Source organism: Muntiacus reevesi, chromosome 16 (assembly GCF_963930625.1).
Source record: "Muntiacus reevesi chromosome 16, mMunRee1.1, whole genome shotgun sequence".
In the NCBI taxonomy this organism is placed as follows: domain Eukaryota; kingdom Metazoa; phylum Chordata; class Mammalia; order Artiodactyla; family Cervidae; genus Muntiacus; species Muntiacus reevesi.
Genome location: NC_089264.1, coordinates 52,269,156 through 52,290,559, shown reverse-complemented (window position 1 = coordinate 52,290,559; position 21,404 = coordinate 52,269,156). Strand labels below are relative to the sequence as shown.

Genomic DNA, 21,404 nt, shown 5'->3' with positions numbered 1-21,404 from the left:
CTTTGTATCATGTGAAAGGCTAGTTATTCACATCGTGATTCTTGAGGCTTTGAAAATGAGAATTGAAATTATGGTACAATTAGTAGTAAGTAGCTTAGCAGGAGCTGATTATGACAGTAAATGGTATCTATGCATTTCTGGTGATCAAACTATAAAAGGAGAAAATAAATTATTTTCAGATGTCAGTGTTTTTCTTTGTGGTCCTTGCCTGAATTGCAAATAGTAATTGCAAGATTCTACAGTGTTATAAATGAAACTGTAGATTATGTAATCCAAGATTCTCTCTAGTCAAATAACATCTAAATGATATTTAGTGTATTTCTTGATGTACCATAGAATATATTTCTTTGTGGCCAGCGATTTTATCCTAATTTCTTTACTCACTAAAGGTTTTGTATGATTGTTGAACACGATTCTGGCTATGTGTTCCTGATGTGAGGGCTTGCTTTCTGTCTCCCTGGACATGGACCCCCACCCTCTACCCCTTGCCAAGTTATCTGATGCAGTCGATGGGTTCTCTTTGTCCTTGCCTTGGGCTCCTCCCTTGAATTCCTGTCTGATCCTCGGGAAGGCTGGGTTGGGTGGGGCTGTGCTGGACCCTGGACCTCAGGATCTCTTTGCAAGTCCTGTCTCTTGGGGGCTAGGTCAGAGCTAGCCTTGAAGAGCCGGTTCCTTCCTTATCAGCTCACCAGTAGGCTCTCCCATAGAGGAGACCTGTGTAAGGAGACTTAGAGAGGTCTCTAAGTAGAATGCAAGCCCCACCAGCTGCCCTTCCCTGGGAGGCATAGGTGTGTCTTGTGAGTCTAAATGATCCTTCCAGGAGGATCCTCCTTCCTACTCAAAGCAGGAAGGATTCAGGTATCTTTTGCTACGAAAGAGGTACCTTTCTTATCCTCCTCCCTAGTTTAATGATTTGCATACATATTTCACGTGACTGTTTTATCCTTGGCACAAGTCATAGAGCCCTGTCTTTTAGGTGTCATCCCTTTGAGTATTTTGGGGAAGGAACAGCGGAGGTAAAGGCGAGGAGGGTGGTGTGCAGGGTTGCACTGTGGTTGGAGTGCATCTTTTGTAACCTAAGACTGAGGACCCATGTTAACTGTTTAAGGGCATTTTTCAAAAGTATGAGTTCTAAACCTGAAGTCACCAGCCTTCTGTGAGCTTTTTATTAAAAGTAAAAATCGTAGATATTTTTCTCTGCATGTACGTAGACATGATGATATAGACATTAAAAATGGATCTGCTGTTTCAGACTTTAATGGTGAAACGTATATGAACAAAAACATACAAATACACAACTGTTTGCTACATTGAATTAGAAAAATACTGAAATTCATCCCATCCTCATGTTCAAGAAAACCTTTATATTTCATGTAAATAGCAAAAACAAAAAGTGCTTAGCATTATAAAATTCAGATTTTTTTCCCTTTAAAATGGCTTTTTACAAATTCTATGAAAATGAGTTGATTATTTCAGTATTTGCAAAATTTTGACTTGAATGTCTATCAATAACAGTGAAGCAAACTTTTTAAAACCTCTTTTTAATCAGAGGACAATTGCTTTACAATGTATGGTTTCTGTCAAACAGCAACATTTCAGCCCTAGGTATACGTATGTTCCCTTCCTCTTGAACCTCCCTCTCACGCCACCCCACCCCTCTAGATTGTCCCAGAGCATCGGGTTGAGCTCCCTGAGCAATACAGCAAATTCCCACTGGCTATCTGTTTTACATGTGGTAATGTATGTTTCAGCACTACTGCCTATTCATCCACATTCTCCTTCCCCCGCTGTCCCTAAGTCTGTTCTGTCTGCATCTCTATTGCTGCCCTGCAAATAGATTCATCCATACTGTTTTTCTAGATAATGAGTCAAAATTAATAGTTGATCGCTTGACTTACTATTAGAGTATAAAGGTGTCTATCTGTGTGATACTTTCTACAAGTGAAGAGACGATACATTTGTACTCTTTATTCATCATTTTGAAAGCCCTGCTTTGTTTGAAAAAATTTTTTTTGAATTAAAGCTTCTGCTAGTTGATGAAAAAAGTTTTACAGTAATGATGTAGGCTTTTGTGTTGTAATCCTTCTGTGATTTTTTATTCTTATCCTAAGGACTTTTTTTGGAATTTTGTAAATTGAGACTCAATTATTTGTTCATTATACATTTCATATTCTTCATCTGAGCTGTAGTTAATGTGCCCTCACGTTCTCTGAATTCAGATTTGTGTGATTTAGTTAGACATTATGTAAACCTCAAAACAGCTTTCCCGTGCTGCTAGTGATTCCAGTGTTTTTCTTTTGAATTCAATTGTATAATGACCTGTAGTTAGTCTGTTGTAGTTAGTCTGTTACGAATTGTAAGAATTGTATTTTTTTTAAACAAACATTCTGTGTAATGATATGGTCCATTTGGGGCGTATAATTGATTTTTTTTTGGCATGATTGTCATGCCCACGTAATGGGTAAGTGTAGATTATAAAGAGGTATCTTTAACATTAATTAGCATTTATGCCACTGCTTTTCATGGCAATTTTAGTGATTTAAAAATATGAGAACAAATAACATCTATAGGTAGTTGAAGATTCACTTTGTTAGTTATTTTTTTGAAACTTGGTTCACATAATGTTATTTTAAAGGTTGTTCACATCCTTTAAAGGTTGTTCACATGTATTATGCATGTATTTTATGCAGTATCTGCTGTATGGTATTTTACTAAATAAAAAAAAAATACAATTTATTCTGCTACTACATTGGTGACACTTATTTTACTCTTTCAAACAAAGATTGTTCATACTTTTAAGGACTTTAAGAAACAGTTGTGCATATTATCAGTTTACCAGGAAGACCAACCATTCTTTTCTCTAATTAATAAAACAGTTGTCTCATTCTAGCTGAGTGTTTGTGTTGTATAAGGCACACCTTATGCTCTTTAAAAGCATCATCTCATTAGTCCTTATAATATTCCTAGGCAGCAGACCTTGTTTTTATTCCCCTTTAGTAAATGAGGAAATTGGACTCAGGCCTGTTGAATAACTTTACCAAGATCACCAAAGCATAATAACAAAACAGGATGATAACTACTGCTTTTCTTAATGGGTTTTTAATTTTTGCAAATCACCCATGCTTTATATTTCAAATTTAATAGAAATCTGCAGTTTCTAGGAAAATCGATGGAAGAATAGTAGAGCAGAAAGGAAAGAGCATGGGCTCTGCACTCAGGATGGAATTCACCTTGAATGCTGCTTTTGCCTTCTATTGGCGATGCCGCTTGGGCCAGAGAATCCCCTTTCCTTATTGGTAGGATTAGGACACCAAGTTCTACCTCATCAGTCTATTAAGGGGATGAAATATGAGATGTAGACACATAAACCCCTAACAAAATGCTTTGGGCATAATAGATATTAGAATATAAAATAGCTTGAGATAATTTATTTATAGATAAATGAGAATATAAATGGATAATCACCAGTTTTAAAAACAGCTTGTTTTCTGTGTTGAGCTAATTTTCATCTTCAGTAGATCAAATGAACTACTTAGATTTGGTAGTTGCTTGCAGATGGATATTGAATTGCAAAATCAATACAAATCTTTGCATACTTTTTTCTTTATAAAAATTAAGCCAACAAAATATGCTTTAAAATACCACTAATGGATGTACTTAAAAGAGTTCAAAATCTTTTTTTTTTTTAAATTAATTTGCATTTTTCCCCCCAGTAAGTTAAAGTTAAGTTTTTTATTAAGCGTGATGATTTTGAATAGGTCTCATGGAGCTACGCTGCCTGAGTTTGAATCCCAGGTTAGCTACTTGAGAGCTGTGTGACTTTTGGAAAGTAACTGCTTTGCCAATTTTCTTCTTAAAAAGTTCAGATAATGGTAGCTCTTACTTCTTTGGGTGTTTGTGGCTAAATGCACACACATACACATTGTGAGTGTGTGTATTTATAAAATTTTGAGACCTGTGTCTGATATATAGTAAGTGCTCAATAAGAATTAGCAGTGTTTAAAAAAAAAAAATCAGCAGTGTTTATTATTACCAGAGGTTATCAAAGATGTAGGAAATTTGACTGCTGCTCTACTCAGGGGCTCAAATTATTAATATATATTTGTGTCAGTGACATACAAATTTGAGGAAATGATTATAGCCTTATCACAGTGTCAAGAATGTGGAGATCATGAACAAATAAAGGATGAATTATTTTGGAACACTTTGATATATGCCCTCTCTTGTCACAGACAGCTTCTATCCTGACTTTAAATAATGGTTATTACACTCATACTTTAAAAAAATATTGTACCTCTTAAGTATATTCCAAACAATATTCTACAGTGTTGACTGTCTTGTTGACTTAAAAATGCAATCATATAGTAACTATTCTTACTAAGCTCATTTTGCTTCACTCTGAAACTTCTCTATGTTGTATCAACATAAAGTTGATACATACATACATACAGTTGCAGACTATTTTCTTTGCTGTATAATAGTTCATTGTATGGTTATACCGTGATATCCATTCTTCTATTATATTGCATATGCTCAATATAGTCTAATATTTTACATATAAACATTATAGTATATGTGTAAGTTTATAACTAACTTACACAATAAATGCTAAATATATATGTTGATGAATTTTGACAAGTATGAATACCTATGTGAGCACTACCACAATAAGAATAAAGAACATTTCTATCACTCCTCAAAAGTCACCTGTGTACATAGGTAGTAAATTATCCTATCACCTGCATTGGGCAACCACTGATTTCACTGTAAATTAGTTTTTCCTGTTCTAGGGTTTCATACAACAAGTAACGTTGTGTTTGATAACTTTTATTCAACCTGATGTTTTTGAGATGCATCCACGTGGTGGTATGTCAGTTTGTTGTTGTGGCTGTTGAATGTTGTTCTTTTGTGTGATTCTTCCACAACTTCTTTTAACTTTTGCATGTTGACATATGCTTGGGTGGTTTCTCTTGGGGCACATCCAACATGCATATCTATTGAATATATACCTAAGAGTAGAGTTGCTGTCATAGGATATTGCTTATGTTCCATTCTGGAAGGTAATACAAAGTGGTTTTCACCATTGAATGGTTATAATGCTCACTTCCTTTAACACCAGCAGTGTATGTGTATTCCTTTTGTCTCATACCCTCAACAGCATTTTGTTAAAAAATTTTAGCTATATGGGTGGGTGGGTAGTGATATTTCATTGTGATTTTAATTTGTATTTTTCTGGTGACCAGTGAAGTTGAGGATCTTTTAATGCATTTATTGGCAACTGGCCAGTTTCTGTCTTCTTTTATGTGGTGGCTTTTGAAGTCATTACCCATTTTAGGCCAAGGGAGTGGTTTTGAATTGCTAGCCTTCTTTCACTCAGCATGATGATTCTGAGGTTTATTCATATTATGTGTAGTATTAATTAATGTGAACATAACTAGTGAGTGCCCACGTCCTTATGTTACTTCTAGTCTTAGGGAAATGTTCAGTCTTTAATCACTGACTACAATTATTATTATTTTAATAAATGCCCTTTATTAGGTTGAGGAAGTTTTCTTTCTTCTTTCCAATTCCTAGTTTGCTGAGAGTTTTAGTGATGGATGGGTATTGAATTTGGCAGTTGGTTTTTCTGAATCTATTGCAATGAGAATGTGCTTTTTCTCTTTTCTCTTCTTAATTTGGTGAATTATATTCATTTTTCCCTGTTAAATCAGTTTTGCTTTCTTGGGATAAGTTTCACCTGGTCATAATATATTATCCTTTCTATGTATTGTTGGATTCGATTTGCTAATAGTTAATGATTTTTTTGCATGCTAAGTTCATGAAGAATATTTGTCTAACATTTATCTGTTGTTTTTTTTTTTTTTTTGACTGGTTGTGTATCAGTAATACTGACCTTACAGAATGAATTAGGAAGTCATTCTTCCTTCTCTCTTTTCTGAAAATGTTTATGTAGACTTTGTGTTATTCCTTCCGTAAATGTTTGTTGAAACTTACCAGTGAAATATTTGGGCCTGGAGCTTTTTGTGGGTAGGTGATTAATTGTTAAATTCAGTTTTCCTAATAGATCCAGGGATATTAAGAATTTTTATTCTTGTGTCATATTTGATCATTTGTGTCTCTAAGAATTTTTTCATGTCATCTAAGTTATTGAATTTATTGATAAAGTTTTTCTTAATAATCTGTAATTATCCCTCTTATGTTTGTAGAACTTGTAATGATGTGTTCTCTTTCACTCCTGATACTGATAACTTGTCTCCCCTGTATGCCGCTCATCTTTTCCTTCCCTGAGGTTTATCAATTTTACTGGCCTTTTCAAAGAACCATCTTTTGGTTACAGTGATTTTTAAATTTTTGTCTATAGTCTATTTCATTACTGTGTGTGTGTGCACATATATATATATATATATATATATATATATATATATATATACATATATATATATACATATATATATATATATATCTTGTAGTTATTTGGGCATATATATATTTAAGAGAAGTTGAGGATGCTGTCCTGATTCTTATATTTAACTGGGAAAATAGAACTCTTTCATATAGTAGCAGGTATTATCCTATTTCCACAGTGTTTTCCTCTGTCATTGCTGTTATATTTTATTCTCATTAATTACCTGTAGTATCTCTTTTCCAAGGCTGTAAGATCTTTGAGAAAAGGTCTTACATATTTTCACTTATACTCTTGGAAATAGACAGATTTTTGATTCAGTATTGTGAAGCTAAGACAAAAATGTCATAAATACTTGAGCAAATATGTTCACTTGCTTTTGTGAATTATAAAAAGTAAGAAGCAAATACTTGTAAAATCCATTAAAATCACTTTCTTTAAGGCTATTTAGAAAAGCACATTTATGGAATCTGGCTATTGTATTTTATTAAAATCACACTTATTTTTGAATATTGGTTTTTCTACCAAAGAGAATATATGTGCCTACAATTAATCCTTTACTCAAGATAGTAGCATCTGGTTTACATATGTGTTTTAATGGCTCTATTTTTCCCTTTGCTTTAAGCTATTTCCGTGAGAGAAGAAATGTTGCTACCTCAACTGGAAAATCTGTGACACAGCAAAGTGAGTCTCCTATTTTAAAGTCTGTAAATTAGTTAGTACTCATTTGATAGCCTTGCATGTGTTGAAATCATGATCAAGAAGGCAGCCCACCTGTGGAATAGGGAGTCGTGGGAATAACCGTCTACCAGGGTTCATAGCACTCCAGACACTGGTAAAAGTGAATGAATGAAAAACAGTAATATACACGCAGACTCCTGGAAATTTGCACATGTTAGTGTAAGATTTTTTTCTAAAGTCTTCGTTTATCATTAACCACAGTTGAAGACATTTAACTAAGTTATGTGGTTTCTGAGTCTGAACTACAGGGTGTATATTTATGGAAAGTAATTTTGCCATGGTAACCGGGAAGGGTGACATTCATAGCTCTGGTCAACCGCTCACTGACAGAGGCTTTTCTTTCTTCTTTTTGAAAATTCTGCTTATGCAAATTAACGAACATTCTTCTCAGTGCTAAGTTAGCAAGCACCTGGCTAGTGAGCCTTTAAAAGAGTTTGCAACAGCAGAAAATGCAAATGTTAAGAATTCTTTATTGTAGATCTGTGTAATTCAGGGATAGTGGAAATTCTCTTGAAATAATTTATTTCCAGGTATGCTAGCAGTTATGGTGTTAGAGGGATTATATTAAGTGGATTCTGGCATTTTGAATGCTATTAACAGCTAGCTGTCAGTGAACTTTTAATGATCATTTGTTGAAAATTACAGTAGAGTTAACATTAATTTTCTGCCATTATTTAGGAATTAGCATTATAAATATACTGTGACAATTTCCATTGTATGGGGAAATGTGTTTATTATATTAATGTGGATCTTAGAGGTTAGCAAGGACAAATATGACACATCAGACTTGTGATATGTCTTAGTTGTGAAGTGAGGGCTGTATACAGAAAGAAAACCACAGTTAGAGTTGGTTTGAAGATAAGAATTATGAGCATAATTTGGATTCAGAAAAAAAGCTGAAATTGTGATATTGTTATGAAATAATTAAATACATGCTTTTGTAAAAAAAAAAAAAATTCACATTATTCTCATCTTTCCATCTCATTCTGTCATTCCCCCAAAAGATACAAATGAGGAGAATTCATCTTCCATTTTACCTTATGGAGAGACCTTTCTTTTCCAGAGACTAGAAAATTCCAAGGTTAGTCCCATACATTTTAATTTTTTCCATATTCAGTTCTTTGCTTTTCTGCCTTTACATGCCTCTTCATTTTCCTTTAAGCTGTTTGAAGAATGTGTTATATGAAAGAAAAATTTCTAGTCAGTAAAATTCTGTTCAGTAGAATCATGGTAAATTGATATCTTAAAATATATATCACAAAAACACATTTTAGTTTGTTTTTAGGGATACAGATCAATGAGTTCTCAAAATTTACCACAAGCTACTTAAAAAAGAAAAAAAGAAAACCCCCCATTCAAAAGAAAAGCAGACTGACAAAAGCCCTCGATTTTACGTTTCCTTATACCCAAATATAGACTGACCTCTATTTCTTCTCCAGAACTTTTGCTCTTTTGGTATTTTATTTCTTGGTCAATATTAAGTTGGAAGACAAAAAATAAGTGGGAAAGTAAATCAGTTTTTAGTATCTTATGTTCTTAGTTGAAAATATGTACTAATGATTTAAATAAAATACTGAAAAGGCATCAAAAGACTATGTTTATTTTGTCTTGCTAATTAAGTTGTTTTTGTTGAAAATTGAGCTAAACAGTAGACATTTGTTTAATAAAACTAAACCCACATGCTGTGGATCTCTGTAGAGTATTGTGACCCTGAAAAAATATATATATATATTCTTTTTTATAGAAGAGATCTATAAAGAATGAATTTTGGACCCAGGAAGAAACACTCAAAGGGGAAACAACTACTGAAAGAAACTCATTTTTTGTCAAATCAAGGTATGAGGGCATGATTGATAATGGTTAATTCTTTTGAATAGAATATTATACACGATTCATTGTTCAACTCTTGTTCATATTATATTTCTAAGAAGATATATGTTGGAAAGTTCAAATCCTTTCTTTTGATAACAGCACTCATTTAAATAATTTAGAGTCTGTAAATTGATTCTATAATCTGTAGCACATTATTTTTGTCTTTCATAATTGAAACCATTCTCCCCTTTTCAAAGTGGCAAATATGTGGTAACTATGTTTGCACTTTAAAGACAGGAAGTTATCTCAATGTGAAGAAGAAAGGGGGGCAATGCCAAAAAATGTCACTATGTGAGGTACAGAATTTTTACAGATGTAATGTAGAAGCTGAGCAGTGATAAACAGCTTGAAAATTATCCATTTATCTATATCATTATCCAGTTATTTGGATCAACATGAGGTTAAGCAGAGTATGTAAGGCACCAACTTAAATTTTATTTTTCCTCTCAGTTTTATTAGCACTTGATATAGTGCATCATTACCTGACATTTGTCTTCCAGTTTATCGTTTATTCTCAAATGCTGACACTGTTGAGGGTTTCCTTAAATTGGAATAAATAATTGAGTATCTTCATTAAGAATTTGAACCTATTACAATGCAGAATGTGGAAGGAGCCAAGTTAATCCTTCTTGAAGGAAGCAGTGGTGGCTCAGCATTAAGAAATCCACCTGCCAAGGCAGGAGACACAGGAGATGCAGCTTCAATCCTTGGGTTGGGAAGATCCCCTGGAGGAGGGCATGGCAGCCCACTCCAGTATCCTTGCCTGGAGAACCCCATGGATTCTCCCATGGACAGAGGAACCTGGTCGACTACAGTCCATAGGGTCACAAAGAGCTGGACATGATTGAGGTGGCCGAGCCCTCAAGCATGCACAGGAGGAAGAAGTGGGTTTTAGACCTCCACGTCCAGAAGGATGTGATTTGACCCCTCAGTCTATCTGCTTCATTGATGAGCAAAAACTTCTTTGTACTGAGTTTTGTTATACATACATGGCTGAGCATGTCTGTTTTATCATTCCTTAAATCTAGAGGAAAATAATCAGCAATTGTGATATTCCTGTAAATATTACACATTACACAGCTTTTACCTTCTGATATCCTCAACCTTTCTTATTTTTTATTAGCTGCTTTCTAAGTCTAGTTTTTCCTCATCTAGTTTTTTTCCTTAATCTTGCAAAATAATACTAAAGATTTCACTTTGTTTTATCACATGATGATGGAGCAGGGGGTCTTCGGAGTCCTTTTGTGGAGAGGCAGAGAAAGGACGACAAGTGGAAATAATATCTCCAGAGCCTCTCTCCACGATGCTGTGGTTCACGATCTTGCCTGTTACGTGGCTGACCACATACTGGTGCTGGGGAAGATGTTTAAGTTGTGATGCAGAGAACATGGCAGTCTCCATCCTTAGTACTTACTCTCAACCCCAAAATAAACAGATCGGATTAAATGATACATAAGAGAAAAAAGACACTACTTGTAGTGTATGAATATATTCAAACATGTCTTAAGATAATGAGAGAGTTCTATTCTTCTCAAAGAGTTTTAAAAATCATCCAGATGCATTAATAGAACTCAGATTTTCTTGGCCTTAAATTTCTGTAGTTGGTTGTTTATAAATAGAAAAAGTCATTGATGGCTTAAGTCCCATATAGTACTAGGAAGTATTAACACCATTCTTTTTTCATTTAGCATATATGATAACAGGACGGAAAATATAAGTGAAGACAAAGTAGAAGATGTTTGGATACCTCGAGAGGATAAAAGCAATCTTCCTATAGACTCTGCTTCAGAATCAGAGTATTCAACAGTAGAAGAATGCTTTCAGAGTTTAAGAAGAAAAAATTCAAAGCCATCTAAATCAAGGACCCAAAAGGCAGTGAATTTGGACCCTGTTAATAGGCACAGTTATCCACTAAGCTCAACAAGTGGAAATGCTGACTCACCAGTTATTTCCTCAAATGTAATATCTCCCTATGCCTGTTTTTATGGATCATCTACAAGGAAGGTTAAATCCGGATGGCTTGACAAACTCTGTCCCCAAGGGTATGTGTTCTTTCTTTTTTTCCTTAAGTGGCTTATTTAAGAAAAAAATTCAAGTGTATCCATTTCTAAAGCTGCTAGGTTGCTGTAGCTCCTCCCCACCCCACCCGTATGCATACAGAGACAGTTTTGAGAGACTTTTGATAGCATTTTTGCAAATGCTGTTTTTTTAGATATATGAAGGGCATGTGCACTGTATGGAATTCTGGGCTAAAAGGTTCTGAAGGCAAATTAAAACTAGATGATTAAACATCTAGATCCTTAATGTTAGTTTCTAACTTTGCACCAAAATGCGCTATCCTGCGTCTCAATTTGTAGCAAAGAAAAACAACACAGATTGAGTTAGTATTACTCGGCCCACACTGTTTGGCTTTCGCTCATATTATAACAGTGTTCTGTTCGGGAATACAAGGCTTATTGTATTTAGGGAGAAGTAGGTCATTGTTAGATTTTAGGCTTCACTGTTATAGATATATTGTTTTGAGTTTTGAATGTTGCACAAAAGGTCAGAGTCCCTTGAATATTATACTTTTAAAACAGATTTATCATTTCAGATATTGACAAAGAAACTTCTGTCCTTAAGCATTTTACAGTACTGAGAAATTTTTGGGGAGGGATTATGTTTAATTAGAATTGTTTTCTGAATTGTGAGTGTCCTTTTAAAATATTTTTTGGAAATATTTCTCATGAATTATTAAATTATTTTGTGATTAAGAAGAGGTGGCAAAAATACACAGAAGAACTGTACAAAAAAGATCTTCACAACTCAGATAATCACGATGGTGTGGTCACTCACCTAGAGCCAGACATCCTGGAATGTGAAGTCAAGTGGGCCTTAGAAAGCATCACTACGAACAAAGCTAGTGGAGGTGACGGAATTCCAGTTGAGCTATTTCAAATCCTGAAAGATGATGTTGTGAAAGTGCTGCACTCAATATGTCAGCAAATTTGGAAAACTCAGCAGTGGCCACAGGACTGGAAAAGGTCAGTTTTCATTCCTATCCCAAAGAAAGGCAATGCCAAAAAATTCTCAAACTACCACACAATTGTACTCATCTCACATGCTAGTAAAGTAATGCTCAAAATTCTCCAAGCCAGGCTTCAGTAATACGTGAACCGTGAACTTCCAGATATTCAAGCTGATTTTAGAAAAAGCAGGGGAACCAGAGATCACATTGCCAACATCTGCTGGATCATTGAAAAAGCAAGAGAGTTCCAGAAAAACATCTATTTTTGCTTTATTGACCATGCCAAAGCCTTTGACTGTGTGGATCACAACAAACTGTGGAAAATTCTGAAAGAGGTGGGCATACCAGACCACCTGACCTGCCTCTTGAGAAACCTATATGCAGGTCAGGAAGCAACAGTTAGAACTGGACATGGAACAACAGACTGGCTCCAAATAGGAAAAGGAGTGTCAAGGCTGTATATTGTCACCCTGCTTATTTAACTTATATGCAGAGTACATCATGAGAAACGCTGGGCTGGAGGAAGCACAAGCTGAATCAAGATTGCCGGGAGAAATATCAATAATCTCAGATATACAGATGACACCACCCTTATGGCAGAAAGTGAAGAAGAACTAAAGAGCCTCTTGATGAAAGTGAAAGAGGAGAGTGAAAAAGTTGGCTTAAAGCTCAGCATTCAGAAAACTAAGATCATGGCATCTAGTCCCATCACCTCATGGGAAGTAGATGGGGAGACAGTGGAAACAGTGGCAGACTTTATTTTTGGGGGCTCCAAAATCACTGCAGATGGTGATTGCAGCCATGAAATTAAAAGACGCTTACTCCTTGGAAGGAAAGTTATGACCAACCTAGATAGCATATTAAAAAGCAGAGACATGACTTTGCCAACAAAGGTCCGTCTGGTCAAGGCTATGGTTTTTCCAGTGGTCACATATGGATGTGAGAGTTGGACTGTGAAGAAAGCTGAGCACTGAAGAATTGATGCTTTTGAACTCAAGAGAAGACTCTTGAGAGTCCCTTGGACTGCAAGGAGATCCAACCAGTCCATCCTAAAGGAGATCAGTCCTGGGTGTTCATTGGAAGGAGTGATGTTAAAGCTGAAACTCCACTACTTTGGCCACCTGATGTGAAGAGTTGACTCATTGGAAAAGACCCTGATGCTGCGAAAGATTGAGAGCAGGAGGAGAAGGGGACGACGGATGAGATGGTTGGATGGCATCACCGACTCAATGGACATGAGTTTGAGTAAACTCTGGGAGTTGGTGATGGACAGGGAGGCTTGTTGTGCTACGGTTCATGGGGTCACAAAGAGTCGGACACGACTGAGTGACTGGACTGAACTGAAATCTATCGTGTTTAAGTCGATGTCGTATGGGTCCTTACGTTGTGCTGGTTTTCTCTACTCTTCCCTTGAAAAGATGCATCATTTCTAGAAAGCATTGTTTTCACCTAAAATAAATTTTATTAGCAAAAAAATTACCAGAAGAATTAGTTGACTAATGGGAGAAGGAATAATATTTCTTAAGAAAGAAAAAAAAATGGTGAGGTCTTTTGTGGTTAGCAGTGATATAGTTAATATTTCAGCAAAACGGATATAGACCAAACTGAAGCAGAGTACTTCTTAGTATCAGGTATTTTTGTCTCCTTTCTGGTTCCGCTAGGGTGACAAAATAGTCAAATGTGCCTGTTTTCATCAATCATTGATATTATTGGTAAATGCATAGTCAGATTGCAAAGGTATGAGTCATTACTCAAATATACGCCCTGGTGGAATTGAAGCAGTGAGCTGGAATAGTCTCATATCTCTCATTTCTGTAGAACTTAAATGATTAGGGAGATCCCAGCCCTCTCTAAGCATCACTGGAAGATTTAGCAAAGTCTTACAGAGCCCCCAGCAGCTGTGGTTTCCTGTGTGATCTCTGATGGCACCTTGCTCTTGACAGGGTTAGTATGTTTATGCTCCAGGCACCTGAGAAAGCTTCACCATTACTGGTCACCTCTGGGATAGTTAGAACATTATGTCTCTCTTTATCAGAACTCTGACTTTCATCCTTTCTATTCTGAACCAGCCTAAGGTTAGAGGCTGCAATTTTTTGAGATTTTTGTTTTTCCCTTTTAGGGAAAAATAATTGAGTTTTCTGACTTTAGAGTCTTTTCCCAGTAGACCAGGATGCAGCTAGGAAAGTAAACAAAGGAACCCGTTCTATCACCAAGAAATTTGAAAGCTCTTTTCTATGATTATATTACGAAAACTTAAGAGAAATATGTGTAATTGGCCAAGAAGCCTGTGTTTATTGGACCACGAGTAGAATGTCCATTTTTCCTTTTTCTAATTAGACTCTGTAGGCTGTGGAAAGAGCGTTTGATGCTCATTACTTAGACAAAATGATGCCTAGCCATTGCTTACACAGAGGTTGCTGAGCTTTATCTCATGGCCACGCATCTCTTTGGTGTAGGTGGCAGTGATTTTGATGGTGTTCTAAATTCTGTAGAGAAAGTATTAGCAACCTTTTTCTATAAAAGCTCAGATGATACCTACTTTCATCTTTATAGCCATATGATGTCTGTGGGAGCTCAGTAACTCAGCCACTGGAGCATGAAAACAGCCACAGCAAAGGTGTAAACTGATGAATGAGGCTGTGTTTCAATGAAACTTTATTTATAAACACATCTAAGGGGCCATGCTTGGCTTGTGGGACATAAGAGTGTAAAACTGATTCAGTGGTGTGGCTGAAAGCTCATACCAGCTTCCTCCATCTCCCTTGGGCCCCCTGTTGAAAATTATAACCTAGATTACAGAAGGGGAAAGCTGCTTTATTACTCTATCAAGTCTAGATCTAATCAGAAGCAGAATCCCTCTTTGAGGACCTTTGCACTCGTTCTTCTTTCAGCCCTGTGTGCATATAGCCAGAGAGCAACATGACTTATACCTTACCTTCCTCGAGGCCTTGCTCTAAAGTCTCCTTTGCATTGAGGCCCTGACACTAAAGTTAATATTATCACTTCCCCCCTTCCACCACCCCATCGCTCCTTTAACTGCTTTGGTTCTCTCATCGCTCAGACACGAGGTGATTTATTTAAAGCTTAGGTGCTCCATGGGGACGGTCATCTCTGCTGGGTTCTGTTTACTGCCGTATCCTCAGCAGCTGGAGGGTTGCCTGGCAGTGGTGGATAACTCAGTGTTTGATGTTGAATGAATTAGTAAAAAACCTAGTGTTAGACATCATTTCAGTTTTCCTAAAACATCTATTTTTTTTAATTTATAGTAATGTAATAAAAACTAAACTCCAAACACTGTAATGATTGGAGATCTGCCTGTTCTATGGACTCTCAGTGCGCTTACTGGAATTCTGTTTACTCCCTTAAGACAAGTACAAGTGTTGTCAGAACACAGTTTAAAGCAAATAATAGGCATACTCAGTTATCCTTCTCCAAGTAATGTTTGAAACTGTCCTCAGTCATGAGTGACATTAAACAAAGTAGTCAAATTCATAATCTGGATTTATTTCACATGATCGAGTGTTTGCTTTGAAATGGAAATGCCAGTTCTGAATCAATACACAGTATGTGAAAACTGCCCAGTATTTAGTAAGAAAATAATTGTGTAACACCATGCAACCAGAGAAATATGGAAACACTTCCAGCTGAGCTTAAAGTACGAAAATTTATTTAAGTTTTTGAGTGAACTAATTATAATATAGATTTATATTATTGTTTTTAAAAAATAAATGAAAAAAAAAAAACTTAGTAAAATGTTGAACTTGGGCTTGTTATTAGTGTTTCAAACAGGTCAAGCAAATGAAAAACTTAATAGTCTCGTGTTTAAAAAAAAAAAACTACTGGTTTTGAGGATAAAATATCAAGTCTCTTTCCTATTTGTAACTCATAAGCTCAGGCTTTTTGGTAAGTCTGAGTAGATGCAAAGATGGAAGACTGGATAGAATTTATTATAAAAGTTCCTGAGTATAGAACTCAGAGAAAGAGTCCTGTGAATTGCTATAAAGAAAAGAGAACATGGTTGAATGTGCTTTTGGGAGAAGCACAACTGAAATATCTAAGAATATCTGCAATTAGAAAACCCTTTTGACTTCTTAACCTGCTGTCTCCTAAGGATGTTTGTGTGTTCAGTATTCGGGATAATGCACCAAGCATATTTATGAAAAAATGCAATGTATCTCAAGGAATTTACATTTTATTTGCCAAGATGTTTAAGAATTTTGTTTTCCTGTTGTTGGTGTTCAGTCACTAAGTCGTGTCTGACTCTTTGCGACTCCATGATCTTCAGCACATCAGGCTTAATTCTTCTTTAAAAAATTGTTAATTTTTTAACTATAAAAAAAAAAATTTTTTTAACTCTAGAGAAGCATTGTGTAGAAATATGAGTCTGGGGTAGCAGGAGCTGAAAATTTAAGGCTAATCCAGCAATGTGTGAATATAATACACTTAAGTTATGGAAGAATACAATGAGCAAAATGTGTTCCTTGTCTTTTTTGTGTCTTCCTCTTAAGGCAGAAAAAAATACAAAGAAAGATAAACTCAAAAAACAAAGTATAACAGTTGGTACAGAAAGGTCCACAGAGTACAGAATCATGAGGTTACAGAGGGGCTAAGAAAACATTTCTTCAAAGATCATCTCAGGAGGAGGAATACCAGCTCAATGACCTTTGGAAAATGGATACCATTTTAACTGGCATTTTTAGCTGAAGTACTTTTCAGGCTAGAGGGAGTGACAAGGCACAGATATAGGTGATATCTGGATGTCCTGAAGTCTATGAGATAAATAGATTAGTTGAAGTTATTTTATGGAAGAAACAAATTAGGCTCTGGAATCAGGAGGGAAAATCAGGCAGAGAAGTACATGTCCAGGTTGAACACAGAACTAGGGAAAGAGAAAAAGCTAGAGGTCAGATTTCAAAAAAGGGGGCAGATCCCAAGCAGTGGTTGAGGCGCCCCTCAGAAGCCGGTAACCAGGCCTTGGAGGATGTTGGAGCTTATCCTACAGGTTCCTCTGTCAGGCTGACTTCCCAGACAGTGCCCAGGTCTCCAAGGCGCTTCTGTGGAGTGGCTCTCTACCTGCCCCATAGTGGGCGAGGACCTCCCGCCTCCCCAGACTGCTGTCCTGGAGTCAGCCTCTCAGTGAAAAGCGGATGTAATGGAAAATTGACAAGTCTCTGACCAGAGTGAAAGTGAAAGTCACTCAGTTGTGTTTGACTCCTTGTGACCCCATGGACTAGTCCATGGAATTCTCCAGGCCAGAATACTGGAGTGGGTAGCCTTTCCCTTCTCCAGGGGATCTTCCCAACCCAGGGATCGAACACAGGTCTCCCGCATTGCGGTTAGATTCTGTACCAGCTGAGCCACAAGGGAAGCCCAAGAATTCTGGCATGGGTAGCCTATCCCTTCTCCAGTGGATCTTCCTGAATCAAACTGGGGTCTCCTGCATTGCAGGCAAATTCTTTACCAGCTGAGTTATCAGGGAAACCCACACCTTTTGAACTTGAAGTCAAATCTTAAATCTCTGCAAAAAGTGTTTTTTTTATACTGGAAACTAGTTGGCCATTTCTCAAACCACGCATCACTTGTGAAGAATGTGCCAAGCCAATAAAGTTTCCCAATTTTATCTGTAGTTTGAGGAGAAAATTTTTAGTTTTAGTGTTTATTAAAATGGCATAACTTATTTTCTTTCAGTCAGTCTAGCTAGCGAAGTGAATGAGAATGTTGAAATCAGACAGAACTTAGAATTGTCAGGCTATTGCTCCTTTCCTATGTGACTGAGTTTTTCAGAACCTCTGTATCCCACACATAAAAATTTCAGGTCGATTGCATTTCCACAAATCTTCTGATTCTCAACCACCTGACCTTCCTTTATCGTCACCTCCAGAGTCACTTGTGTGTGTATCTCCTGAGACTCTGAGATTTTGTGAGTAAACTCGTTTTCCCTTCAGTTTGATCTGTTGCAGGCTTAGCAGTCAGCTCTCTGGAACCTCCCGAGTTGGTTCCGTCCCTTCTTGTGATTTCCTGATTTCCTGACACTGTTCTTTACATCTCTGTTCAATGTTAGTTTGTAGGTGTTTATTTATTTTTATTTGTTTTTTTCATCCTTTGACATTTTAGGAGAAGTAGAGATAAATGCCAACTTTTAAGTGATCATCTTAACTAGAAGCTGTTGAGTTGTTGTATTTATTCATTTTTACAGAGTATGACTCCATAAAATAGAGAGGTCTGAGTCTTTTAGCATAGTTTTACATATACCATGTCATGTAAGAACAAAACTCTTTGTAAATATTATCGAAATTGCGAGTCACACATTGAAATTCGTCCTTTATCGTTGACTTCTAAAACTCCTTTTGGCACTTGGGATTTTATGTTAAAATTTGTTTTTTCCTCATTTAAAGCAGAGACAGAAGCTGGGATTTCAGAAAAGTTTTGTTTTTGTTTTTTAGGCCTTAACTCATTTTGGTTCATATTAGCTTGGAAACAATCATTTTGGTTTGCTTAAAAGTGAAGAAATGCACTCTAGCAATACACTCTAGAATAGAAAAGTGCTGATATTTTATAGAAATATAATTCCTTGGATGTGTATCTATAAAATACCTTATACTAATACTGCAGGATTTAAAAGCTTCGAACTTAAGAGCTACGAGATTAAATGATTAGCTAAATTAAAAAAGATCAGTTAAATAAAAATCCGAATTTTTGGAAATTGTACCAAAAATATTGAGTCTAGTTAGGGTTAGAGCAGAAAATAAGATTAAAATATGCATATTCTTCAGCATTATGTAAATAAGGCAGGTGAATCTGAAACAGCGTATTTATGATATCTTAGATATTTTTAAATAATTGAGAAGTATGTTTGTGATGATTAATAAAAGTCATAAATTTTGGCTTAGTTACTTTTCAGTTGTGTGATATTTAAAGATGACAATTTGGTAGCCTCTACCACTTTAATGTCATTGGTTAGCATACTGATCCCATTTTTAAAGAGTTAAAAGATATATTAAAAAATTAAAAACCTTACTGGCACTTCCGATTGAAATTAAATAGGAGTGCCTTCATGTAAGTACTTTGTAGAGATTTAATTGTTTGTATATACACAGTTGTTTAAAAAGAACTTTTAAAATACACCGTTTTTGAGATAATAAAGGCCAACACCAGGTGGCGAGACTGTATTTCAGATACACCAGCTGCCTGACCAGCACTCAAGGGAAGAGCTGGTAGAAATCAATATCACTGCACCTGCCTCATACATTATTGTAAGAAAACTTCTCAAAGCAGTGTTTCCCTTTAGGATCCTAACTACAAAATAGTATAAAACCTAGGCTAATATTTTTCTTGTCTGCTTTTAACCTTTTTTCCTGAAGGAATTCTGAAGTACTTGGCAGAATTGAACTCACATCTCAAATAGGTGGAGGTCAAATGTTAACCACAACTTGAAGGAATATGCAAGATGCTTTGCTGTAAAAATGTACCAGCATCTGTTTTGTGTAGTTGTTAAGAGCACAGACTTAGGGACCAGACTGCCTGAATTTTCTTCTTAGAAATGATCTTTATTAATTGTGTGACTTGGGCAATTTATTCAACCTTCCAGTCCCTCAGTGCCTTCATCTGTAAAATGGGAATATTTTTGCCTCCCATGGTTGTTTGGAGGATTAAATGAATTAATATTTATGTATAGCTTGCTGCGGTGTCTAGAACGAAGCACTATATAAGTGTTTGCTATTTTTATTATGATGATTATTGTGCCAAATAAGTTCTCTCTTGACTGAGGTTTTAGTGTGTAATAATTTATCAGTATTTCAGATCTAATTTGTGTCATGTGATGGTAGGAACACAGACTAGAGTGACATTGTTTTTATATCTTGTCTTTTTTCAACTTTTACTAAATAAATTGTTAATTAAAATTTAAGGGGAAGGCATAAGTTATGTTAGAGAAAACTTTTAAAGTACTTTAGCAACCTTGAATTGTCTGTAATAGATTAATTTTACATACTTACCCTGGAATTAGTTGCTGGATATTGAGTAGACTTTTATAAATGTATGAGAAAAATGCTGAATTCTTACATAGAAAAGATAATTCTTAAAAATCAACTATTCATAACTTTTTTAAAATTTAAAATTGTATTGACATTTAGAAACATCATGCATCTTAAGCTCTCCCTTTTATGCAGTTGAAATTTTGATTAAATTTTAGAGTTTGCCTGTTCAAATCCAAGTGTCCATTTGGCAGAAAGGGGACTTATATTGTGAGATAGTATCTAAGTGCAAGTTCTTATCTTTAACCAATTGGTAGAATTTAGTATTGAAGTTCACATGCAGAAAATAGCTAATTTAATATTGACACATTTAATGAATAAAATAGATTATATGTGTAATTTTAGAAACAAATTTATTAATTTGCATCTTTAAATAGGAAGATACAAAATGCACATATCTTAAAGAATATATTTTAAAAAGATGTAACTGTGAAATGTATTTTAAATTACATGGAAATACTGATGAATTACAAAGTTTTTGTCATAAAAATCTGATCTTGTGAAGTAAGCCAGAAAGATAAAGAACATTACAGCATACTAACACATATATATGGAATTTAGAAAGATGGTAACGATAACCCTATATGCAAAACAGAAGAAGAGACACAGAAGTACAGAACAGACTTTTGGACTCTGTGGGAGAAGGTGAGGGTGGGATGTTTCGAAAGAACAGCATGTATATTATCTGTGATGAAACAGACCACCAGCCCAGGTGGGATGCATGAGTCAAGTGCTCGGGCCTGGTGGGCTGGGAAGATCCAGAGGAATCGGGTGGAGAGGGAGGTGGGGGGGGCGGATCGGGATGGGGAATATGTGTAACTCTATGGCTGATTCATATCAATGTATGACAAAACCCACTGAAAAATAAAAAAAAACAAACAAAAAAATATTAAACAAATGAGATTAAAAAAAAAAATCTGATCTTTAGTATTTGAAAAGAACAAAAAAGGAAATTAAGGGTAAAGTGGTTTAGTTAGTAATTTATTTTCTCTTTCCATAAAATGAGAATTTGAGGAAGCATCTTACAATAAGAAATACATTTATTTGTTATATGCACTAGATATTGAGCATATTTTATATGCTAGAAACTGGTAGTTGCTGGTTTTACATTGATTAAAAAGACATGGTTTCTGTGCTCAAGAATCTCAGTATCTATTGAATAGTATGGGAGATGGAGGACACAAAGCAAATATATAATTGAAAATTCTTTTGTGTCATTAAGTAAAGAAATGACGCAAGAGACCAAAGGAACCTGAAGGATTTGTGTTACTTAATGGTGGCCACTTAGGCGAGTGACTTTTGAGCTGAGATCTCAAGGACAAGCCAGCCGTGTGAGGAGCAGGCAGCA

At 35.7% G+C, this 21,404-nt stretch overlaps 1 protein-coding gene across 2 annotated transcripts in view; it reads left to right on the top strand.

Moving 5' to 3' along the window:
- Positions 1–21,404, top strand: part of ARAP2 (ArfGAP with RhoGAP domain, ankyrin repeat and PH domain 2) — a 186,895-nt gene that overhangs the window by 18,215 nt on the left and 147,276 nt on the right. For both annotated transcript variants that reach the window (XM_065907507.1, XM_065907508.1), the window contains exons 3-6: positions 7,029–7,087; positions 8,149–8,225; positions 8,889–8,980; positions 10,705–11,058. In XM_065907507.1, the coding sequence (XP_065763579.1) occupies positions 7,029–7,087; positions 8,149–8,225; positions 8,889–8,980; positions 10,705–11,058 (582 nt within the window). The remainder of the gene's footprint in view (positions 1–7,028; positions 7,088–8,148; positions 8,226–8,888; positions 8,981–10,704; positions 11,059–21,404) is intronic.